Here is a 10188-nt window from a genome sequence, read left to right as displayed (position 1 = left end):
AACAGCTAGAGGATGGAAGAGAAGAAAGACTTTTGACCATTGCTCTATGTTAAGTGCTTCAGATGTATAAATTGATTTGCTTACTATTACCACTATCCAGACTAAGCTGAATTCTACAGATGGAACTAAGTCATTGTCCTCCCAGGTTGTATGGATAGAAAATGGGGGATGTAGGAGTTGGCATTGGTCTATCCAATGTTAAAACTTTGCCTTTTAACTCAGATGGATCAAACTGTCTCTACACAGCTGGATGGACCTAATCTGGGGTGTCAGGAAGCACCTCCATAATGAAGGGAAGAGAGTAGACAGCCCTAATCTATGACTTGCCCTCTGAGCCTCTCTTCCTTCTCTCATATAGCTGTCTGGGTCGCCACAACATGAACAGCACCCCAGGAGACATGAGGGATGCTCCTGCCCCAAGCCACCGGCAGTGTCTTCTGCCCTCTGTGGCTCACACTCCCTCTGTCACTGAGGTGACACCAGCTAAGAAGATAACCTTCCTTAAGCGGGGGGATCCCCAATTTGCTGGGGTCCGCCTGGCTGTTCACCAGCGAACTTTCAAGACCTTCAGCGCCCTAATGGATGAACTGTCTCAGCGCATGCCTCTTTCCTTCGGGGTGCGCTCTGTCACCACACCCCGGGGCTTACATGGCCTCAGTACCCTGGAGCAGCTGCAAGATGGGGGCTGCTACCTCTGCTCCGATAAGAAGCCCCCTAAAACTCCCCGAGAGCCAGGCCGGCTACAAAGGAAAAGCCCCTCTGCTGGGCAGTCACGGGGGTTTGAAGGTGGCCATGAAGCTCCACGAACATCCTCTTCCTGGAAGGGTCTCATGGCTCCACGGAGGCTGACACTGGTGAAGAATGGGGATCCTAGATGCCAGCAGACAGTGGTTCTAAGTCACAGGAACATCAGGAGCCTGAAGGCCTTCCTCGTCAAAGCCTCCGAGCTTCTGTGCTTTCCGGTGAAGCAGGTGTACACAATCAGCGGGAAGAAGGTAGGCTGGGGGTGGAGGGGGGCAGGCATTACCTTTGGACCCTGGGTCAAAATACACAGTTGGGCTAGGAAGGCATCCGTGATTGCCCACTACTAATTAAAAGTGAAGAGTGTGGAGACATTGGGTCAAATTTGTTAACCAAATAACCATCATCGGGCTTGGGGGAGGGGGAGGAGATGGCTCAATTGGTAAAGTGCTTGCTGACCAGCATGAGGACCTGAGTCAGAATCAATCTCTCTCTCTCTCTCTCTCTCTCTCTCTCTCTCTCTCTCTCTCTCTCTCTCTCTCTCTCACACACACACACACACACACACACACGCACAGCACCCTACTCATAGCTCCCATTTAGTAAGCACTTAGCACACAGCAGGCTCTAAGCATTGCATGTGCTCCACATTTGTTATGCCGTCCTCTCAACAGTGTATTCCCATGTCAGTTTAGGGCAGGAAACAGATCACTCAGGGTACCTTGAGCATTGAGAGATTTAGTGCAGGACATCAGGAGGCAGGTCTGGAAAACTGGAGTGTGGGATTGGGGCTAGGTCTACAGAGATGGCTCACCACATTCTGTAAGTAGCTCCTGCCTTTGCTGAAAGTACTGTGAATGTTGAGTTCAAGAACACATTGGAGGGGCTGACAGCCAAGCTTGGGAAGCTCAGTGAGCACAGCTGCATCTCAACTACCAGGACTACTGGAGGGAAGAGTCTGTCATGGGCACCTCGGCTGTCATCACCTGATTCTTACATGCACACAGCAACACCAGCCACAGTGGGATGAGGTGGTGTCTACAGAACAGCTTCCTTCTCAGTCTTGCTCAAAGGCGTCCAGAGCAGGGAGAATACAGCCTGCACTCAATCCTAATGTAAAGGCTAGTAAGTGTACCTTTCCAGGTCCTGCAGAACATGAATCTCTGACAAAAGTGGGTATTTTGGGAAACCAAGCTAGGCTGATCTAGTTCCATCTCCCCATAATCTGGGCCTGTATCTATTTAGTGCTGGGGCCTCCTATAGTCAGAACTGTATTTACTAACCAACCAGGTGTGGTGATGCATGCCTGGAATCCCAGCTCTCAGGAAGGCAGGAGACCTGGGCTACACAGAGAGTCTAGGGTAGCCTCAAGAAACAAAACAAAAGCGTCATACTTACTTACTGTCCCAAGCCACATCATCTCCATGCCATGATGTCTGTCTTCTAGTGAGAAAAAGAGTCACTCTCATCCTCAAGTGTCTGTGGTCCATAAAGGGGTGCCTGCCAGCTGGTTCCCGTGTGGAATCTTCCAGAGAATATCTATCCTACCATTCATCATTATGAGCATACAGTTACAAAGTGAATCTTATTGTTTGTTTTGAGATAGGGACTCACTATGTAGCCCTGGCTGACCTGGAACTCACAATGCATTCCAGGCTGGTCTAGAATTCACAGATATCCACCTGTCTCTGCTTCTTGAATGCTAAGATCAAAGATGTACACAGTAATTTCTATTGTGTCAACCTACTTCTGCTGTGATATCAGCCATCTTCCTGGGTTGTATCAGTGTTACGCTGACATTCTGTAAGCCCATGATGGTGAAGCTAAAAGAGAATGGATGAGGGCCATCTTTAACCAAAACAAAAGTCTACTCCATTCCAGTGAGTACAAACTGTCCCCAACAGAGATGTCCTCATTATATAATAGCAGTGGTGTCAGAGGGGTTTGGTTTGATTAGCTTCCCACCAGGTGTCTGGTACCCACTGAGCAGGCCAATCTGTCCATGCAATAATCACCTTTTGGTGACCACTCACCAATGACAAGCATGCCCTTACCCATCAGCCAGTTGTGAGGGAGACTTTGGGACCTGCTTCTCTAGTCTTCCTTGCCACCAACCCTCCAATCTTGATCCTCCTGAGTTCTTGACTCTCAGATGGAATCCCTAGGCTCAATCTAGCCATTGTTCCTTCTGTAAGAGTCAACCAAATCCCAAATCCATGTTCACCTCCTGTAGGTGGACTCTCTGCAGACACTCCTGGATGGTCCCTCCCTGCTGGTGTGTGCTGGGAACGAGGCCTTCAGACGTCTGGAGATAGAAAATGTTGGAGGGACCAGGACCAGAACCTTATCTGGTGTGACTGCAAGGAGTGGACATGGTGAGTAGATCCTGGGCCTCCATGGCTCCTTTCAAAGGGGACAGTGACTCCATGGTCTTGGTTGTTATCACTTCCAGATCCATGGGAAAGGTGCTTTGGCCCAGTTCCTAGGTCTTGCAGCCACTCCAAGGTTCTCTCTTGCTTCTTCCTTCTTCCATCAGCCTTAACTCAGCAGAGCGTTCTGCAGGCACCTGAGATCAGTGTAGACTTTGACCCAGGGAAGTTTGAGCTCAATGTTTCTAGGGCCTAAAATAACCAATTAAGATTCTCGGTGGGCATGTTGTCACAGAGGTGCTGAGGCCTGTGAGTATAGGTAGCTTCGAGTCCTTCAGAGTCATGACTGTCTTAGGCAGTAGTGGTGGTCTAAGCCGTTTACAACGTTTAAAACACACCATGACGTGGGCCACAGTGGTCCAGGGTCTAGGCTTTGTCAATAAAATATACATTCTTTGGAAGGCACAGTTCACAAATGCAGAATAAAATTACAGCCAAACTACTAAACTGATAATGGAGTTTGTTGAATAAACAAAGGGCTATCCTTTGTGGGACTCCATCAAGAAAATGACCAGCAACAGTGCCAGCAACTATGGCATACCAGTGGCTGGGACACAAAGACAATGTCTGGGAGCATACTAGAGGAGCCACCAGGCCTGCTTGATGCTTCCCCTGTCCAGATATGGTCATGAGGTCTGTCCTGATGGACATAGGTGCATCCCACCAAGCATAGTCCAGGAGATGAAATGAGAAGCACTCAGGACTCCATCTTCCCTAGGGCTACTTTCTATCACCTGAGGGCGCCCCGCCCCCTTTCTGCCTATGGGGCAGCCTAGACTATCAAGAACTGACATAGTGTGTCTCCTGGAGCTCTTCCTTCAGTCCAAGAGCTTGGCCATTGTGAGGTGGATCACCATGATATCCACTTACAGTTTATGGTCAGATCATGGGCAATGGCTTGAACTTGCCTCCTGTACCAGGTCAATGAATTCCCATGGTGTGTTTCCACCTGCAATGCCACAATCCCTCCAGACCCTGATTCTGCTGGTGCCTATTCAGCAAGCATTAATGTACAGTGAATGTTCTGTGCAAGAAGCTTTCTGTGTACCAACTTGATATGCAGCAAGTACTATATGCCTGGCTACCTGTAATGAAGCAGTGTGCCTATGAGTTGCAGATCTAGAAAGAGCGGGTAGCTGGTGGCTTTTGGGTTGGATTTACACTCAGTTCCTTCTTAGTGTTCTGTAGCACCCACAGGTCTCTCTGCTGTTGTTTTCTCCAGTAACTCAATGCCTTGTTCTCATTTCTCTTGCTCTGCTGTGCAATAGGTTTCTGGGGACCAAACGCCAAACAGAGTGTGATGCACTCGAGGGCTGGGTCTGGCAGCAGGCTGTGCCAGTTGTCCTTGATGTCAGAGAGACCTGGTCTCAGTGACCATCCGGCACCGGGTCTTCAAGCCTGGGCAGGGCCTGCTTTGGACAGGTGCCCTCAGGACACACCTGCCCCACCTGGCTCCCTGGTGGCTGCTGATGACGTGGAGAAGAAGGTCTGCATGAATGAGGATGGCAGCCTGTCTGTGGAGATGAAAGTCCGCTTCCAGCTTCTGGGCGAGGATACCCTGCGGTGGTCACAGAGGGTGGGGCATGCCAGTGTCTTCACCCCAGCCAATGGGGAGGGCCAGGTCCTGAGGGAGGCTGATCCCTTCTGCTGCAGACAAGAGGGTCACCCTTGGGGGTTCTTGGCACATGGAGCACAGGGACTGGGTCCCTGTGATGGAGGATACCAGCGAGTCTTTGATTTGGACCAGGAATCACAGCCCAACTATGACATTTGGAGGAACCCCTTTACCACCCCTGGGGGTACAGGTCCAACTCAGAGGAGGAGGTGGGGGCTGTCTAAGCTTTCTGGATGCAGGAGCCACTGCAGCCAGGGGGCCAATGATAGGAAAGGACATGGCAACTATTGTGCCAGCCCAGTGTCAAGTTCCAGGCACCCTAGAAGTGCCCAGCCAGGCTCCTGCTGTCCCTGGACTCCAGAAGGTGAGACAGACAGCGACACCTTGCACCCAGTTTCTTCAGCTTCTTCCCCAAGTGGGGCTGAGCTAGAAGCTGGGAAGGGCCCCTGCCTAGTGGACACAGGACCCTGGGGCTTGGGACCTGAGACTCAAGGTATAGAAAGGGCCCTTTCTGATACATCAGTCAGTGCTGAGTCTCATGAGGGGTCCAGTGAGTATGCTGACCAGAACCACAGAGGCTCAAGCCAGGCAAGGGTCATGGTGTCCCAGGGGAAAGCCATCCAAGGTGACAGGTCCTGTGTTTCCACCCAGAGCCTCTTATCTTTGAGCCACATGGACTGTCAGACAGAGAAGTGTAAATGGAGCACCAGGTGTCAGGAGGCCGGAGGTGAGCCTGAGCTGAGACTGCCCCTGGTTCCAAGCCATTCTGGCTCTCAGGACACACAGAGAGGTGCTCTCCCAGCTCCTGCCAGCGCCCCAGCCCAACGGAGGCAGAAAAGGCAGAAGGGGCTAGCTGGTGTTGCATACTTGCCCAATGTCTCTGTCCCTTACCAAGGGGCTCAGAAAGGCCATGCCAGGCAATGTCATTATTGTAGGGACATTCAACCCTCACTGGACACAGCCTTGCAAATGCCAATGCCTCAGGAAGGAGAAAAGGCTTACTCACCCAGTGCTGGGACCCAGGCCTTCGGGCATCTTAGATCACCATTCTCTAGGTCTCTTGACTTTCAAGACCCACAAGCCACCAGCCAAACCACCATCATACCCACCAGTGACTCGGACTGTACTTCCAGCTTTTACCATCACACTTGCTCTGCAGAGCCAGTAGGGGACACTGAGAGCCAAGCTCACCCTCCAGCTCCCACACCTGTTCACAAAGAAGAGGTAGGCTGCCTGTGGGAAGCGGCAGGGACCACTCCTGAGCCTTTCTCGTCCTCTGTTTTGCTGGACAGATGGCCTGAGGCAGAAGACCCAGGAACCCACCAAGATTGCTGCTGTTCACAGGCTGGGGCCTCTGCCCTCACGGGCCCCAGTGGTCAAACCCAGGCCTCCATCTCTGAGGCCCGCTGGGGGGCCAGCAGCTTCTGCCCAACTGCCCCCCAGGAGCAAACATGTTCCAGAAAGGATCCCACAAGCAGCAGTGGTCTCAGCAGTGACCACAGTCAAGCTGGTGGCCATGCTGAGCCCGGGAAGACTCTGCTGGGGAAGTCCCCCAGTACCAGGGGAAGCCTGGAGCAGCAGGAAGAGGATGGTTTGACACCCAGTGCTCTGCCCTACACCTCTCCAGATGCTGTGGTTCGTGAGTGGCTAGGAAACATCCCAGAAAAGCCGGCACTCATGACATGTGAGATGGAAGGTGAGACCACAGAGGTGGCCAGTGATGACCCAGAAAGTGCCAAGGAGGCTCTTGGTGATGACTGTTCTTTGAAAGTCCTGAGGGAATTTGCTCAGGCCAGACAGCAGCCCCCAGAAGGGGTCACTGATGAGCATCCAGAGCTGGCAGGAGACCTCCCAGGGTCTGGTTCTGTGACCTGCAAACCGAGAAGTGACTCCCATCATGGTGCAGCATCAGGTGAAGGAGTCAAATCCCCTGCAGAAGCTGGAATAGGAGAAGAAACCACTGTGGACCATGGAGTGAGCCTATATGCACTCCCCAGCAGGGTCTCAGCCTCCACACAGATCATGAAGGCCCTGCTGGGCTCCAAGCCAGACCGGCCCAGCAGTCTACCAGAGATCTCTAGCACAGTAGCCCAAAGGCTCAGCTACTCTGCCGGGGCCCTCATTGCCTGCCTTGCCAGGCTCCGTTTCTTTGATGGCAATACCAGGCTTGAAGAGTCCCCTAACTACAAGGAGATGCTAAGCATCTCCCAGGCCTTGTGGCCTGGGAGTGAGCTTGGGCAAGGCCATCTGGACATAGGCTTCAGGAAGTTCTCTTCACACCAGGCTGTGCTGGGTACTGAGGATTTCACACCCACCTCCTCCTCTGGTGTGGATGTCAGCAGTGGCTCCGGAGGCTCGGGTGAGGGCAGTGTGCCCTGTGCCATGGACAACACCCTGGCTCCCCACAGGGTAGACTTACCCTTGAAAATCTCCTCTCAAAGACCTGATTCCAGGAACCAGGTATACCCAGAAGCACTGAGTCATTCCACAGCCTCATCTGGCTCCCAGGTGTGGGCTTGTGCCACCAGTGGGGAGGAGTCAGGTAAAGGGGGCAGGATGACAAAGTGGAGCAACACTCCAGAACAATCCATTGAAAGCACGGTGGTGGAAGAGGAGACAGAAGGGAGTGCAAGAGAGAGGCTACCGGAAGATGGAGTCCGTGGGAAAGGGCTTCTAGAAGAAAGGGCTGGAGTCTGCAGCCAGGAAATGTTTCCAGGTGGCTCTCGGGATGGGGAGAACTCACCAGAAGACACTAGAGTGTTAAATGATGAATCAGGAAGAGAAACTGCCTCAGAAGGACTGTGGTGCCTAGATGGGAGAGAGGAACCCACAGAGTCCCCTTGCCACTTCAGTAAGAGCCACTCAAATGTTAGTGAGGGTCAAAGTCTTAACATTTTGGAGTCGGGGTTGGAAGGGATGTCCACAGTGGCTGCAATGGGCTGCGCGCAAGCCTGTATCAAGGCCAGCTCAGGAACCAGGGAGACAAACACATCCACGGACCACAGGAGATCTCTGGACCCTGACCCAGTCTGGGTGTCCAAGCTGCTGAATAAGGTAGAGAAAGACTTCATGGCTCACCTGGCTAGTGCCACAACTGAACTCCGAGCCCGATGGAACCTTCAGGACAACAGCCTGCTGGATCAGATGGTGACCGAGCTAGAGCAGGATGTGGGCCGACGGCTTCAAGCAAGCACTGTTAGGGAAGTAAGGAAGATCCAGAGCCGGGCAGGGAGGATGGTCCCAGAACCCCCACGGGAAGCCCTCAGAGGGCAGACATCGCTACAGACAGCACTGCGCAGGCGTCGCCTTCAGGGCCTGCGAAACTTCTCAGCCTTCCCTGGCCAGGGCGCCCTCTCTCTCACCCTGGAGGATGGGGCCACTCTCAGCACAGCCTTAGGGACCAGGCCAGGTGTGGGGGCTGAGGGAGATGAGTTCTGTCCCTGTGAAGTCTGCCTAAAGAAGAAGATGACCCCTAGATTCCCAAAGGGTGCCACAGCCGTTTCCAGTGCACCAGTCAGAAAGGCCTTCGACCTACAGCAAATTCTACAGAGCAAGAAAGGAGAGGCCATGGAGGTGGTCCCCCAGAAGTCAGGGATGATGTTGCCTCAGGAGGACCCTAAAACTGTACAGGGAACTCATTGGGAGGAGGAGCTGAGGTTGGCCCCGGGGCCTGTGGTAGATGAGGAAGGGGAAGGGAGGCAGAGGTTGAGAGGAGAGGAGGACCCTGAGTTCTTGAAAGTAGAAGGAGCTGGTTGCCCTGTGTCAGAAGAAGATGCGGCCACTTCAAGGGGAGGGAAAATCCATGTCAGTGCTGCACAAGAAAACCAGCAGTTAAAGGAGAGTGTGGCTGAGGAAGAAACCCCTCACCAGAGATTTAGAGATGGAGACGATTGGGAGGCTTCAGGAAGACAGGGTGATGATGGTCACTCTGTGGAGACTCAGGACACTTCCAGAGAAAGACAGTCAGAGGTAGAAGGAGAAAATCAACACAAAAAGGAGAATGACCCTTGTGGTAGTTCAGGAGAGAGGCAGGGGAGGACTGTTTCTGAAAACATCAGCCTAGACCAAGAGGGGAGGCTCCACAACTGCCATAGAAGGCCAGGACCCCAGCCTCACCACACAGCAGACTCCTCCAGAGCATCATCTCTGGGCAACTGCTCACAGGAGTCTCAGAAGGGCTCAGAAGAAGAATTTCCAAGTAGAGAACTCAAGTGCATCAAAGCCAAGAACAGTGGGGTCTTGCATGCGGAGAGGGAGGTCACCATGATGTACCCAGAGAGTTCCTCTTCTGAAGAAGAAGCCCCTTCCAGCCCAAGACCTCCAAAGCAGGGGGAAGGAGAAGTCTGTTGTGTAGAAGACCAAGGGACAGCTGAAAGCTTGGTTTGTACCCATGTTGAGGGTAGGGTAGATGGCTTTGGTCAGGACGATTTAGATTTCTAGATATCAAATGACAGGATAGCAATGAGTCTGAATGATGCTTGTGTAAATATATTAACCATGTACCAGAGAGAGGCTAAGCCTCTGGGGATGTACAAGGAACACGGACAAAGACCAAGGAACTGCTTCCTGCCCTAGAGCTTCAGGCCTAGCTACTCAGGAGGCTAAGACAGGAGGGCAGGAAGTTCATGACAGCCTGGGCTGTAGAGCAAGTTCAAAAGCCAACTTGGGCAACTTAGTGAGACATTGTTTCAGGGTCTGGGACTACTGCCTAGCATATCTGTGACTCTCGGTTCAACCTTGACAGTAAGACCAATGAAAAGGACTTGTAAAAAATAGATCACACTGTGCTGTCCCTAGGAGCTAAACTTCAAGGCCCCCACACTCAGTGTAAAGTGTTAGCTGTGAGCTGACATACTACCAGATGTCAGCCAGTTCCTTTATCCACACAGCCCAAGAGCATAGAAGGGTCTGGAAAGATGTGTGGACCTTCTGGACCTTCTGTTTACATCATTGGTTTTGTGAGGGAGTTGCTCTCTCTCTCTCTCTCTCCCTATTGACCCCCTGTTACTTTACCCTTGTCTTCTCTGGGAACACTGACCTCTTTTTTTTTTTTTTTTTTTTTTTTTTTTTGCTGGTCTGGAATATATGTATGTGGTGACTCTGCAGATGTGAAAAATACTTGGAAAAAGCGGATACATTCAGGGTCATGAGATAAAGTTTGTTCTCAGCCCCAATGCCCTGGTTCCATCCCCCACAATCCATACTATTTGTAAGGGGGAAGGGAAGCAAAGAGAAGTGACTCCCATCCACCAGTGATTGTAGACAGCTTTGGAAAAGAAATTGGATGTAATGCTCGCCATCGTATTCTCGATGTTTTGCGGAGATTGTTTTCTGTATAATACACTTCAATATATAAGGACTTAACTATAAATGAATATGATAAATGCTTAAAATTTTCAAATT

General features: G+C 51.8%; 1 protein-coding gene across 1 annotated transcript; it reads left to right on the top strand.

Moving 5' to 3' along the window:
• Window positions 1-377: 377 nt before the first annotated feature.
• Rp1l1 (RP1 like 1) lies at window positions 378-9225 on the top strand. Its single transcript, XM_051195504.1, has 3 exons — window positions 378-995; window positions 2975-3116; window positions 4439-9225. Exons 1-3 carry the CDS (start codon window positions 378-380, stop codon window positions 9223-9225), a joined length of 5547 nt encoding a protein of 1848 aa, XP_051051461.1.
• The last annotated feature ends 963 nt before the right edge of the window (window positions 9226-10188 follow it).

Source organism: Phodopus roborovskii, unplaced genomic scaffold, assembly GCF_943737965.1.
Source record: "Phodopus roborovskii unplaced genomic scaffold, PHOROB, whole genome shotgun sequence".
NCBI lineage: Eukaryota > Metazoa > Chordata > Mammalia > Rodentia > Cricetidae > Phodopus > Phodopus roborovskii.
Note: the sequence above shows the minus strand (reverse complement) of the source record. Positions and strands in the feature narration are given on the sequence as shown.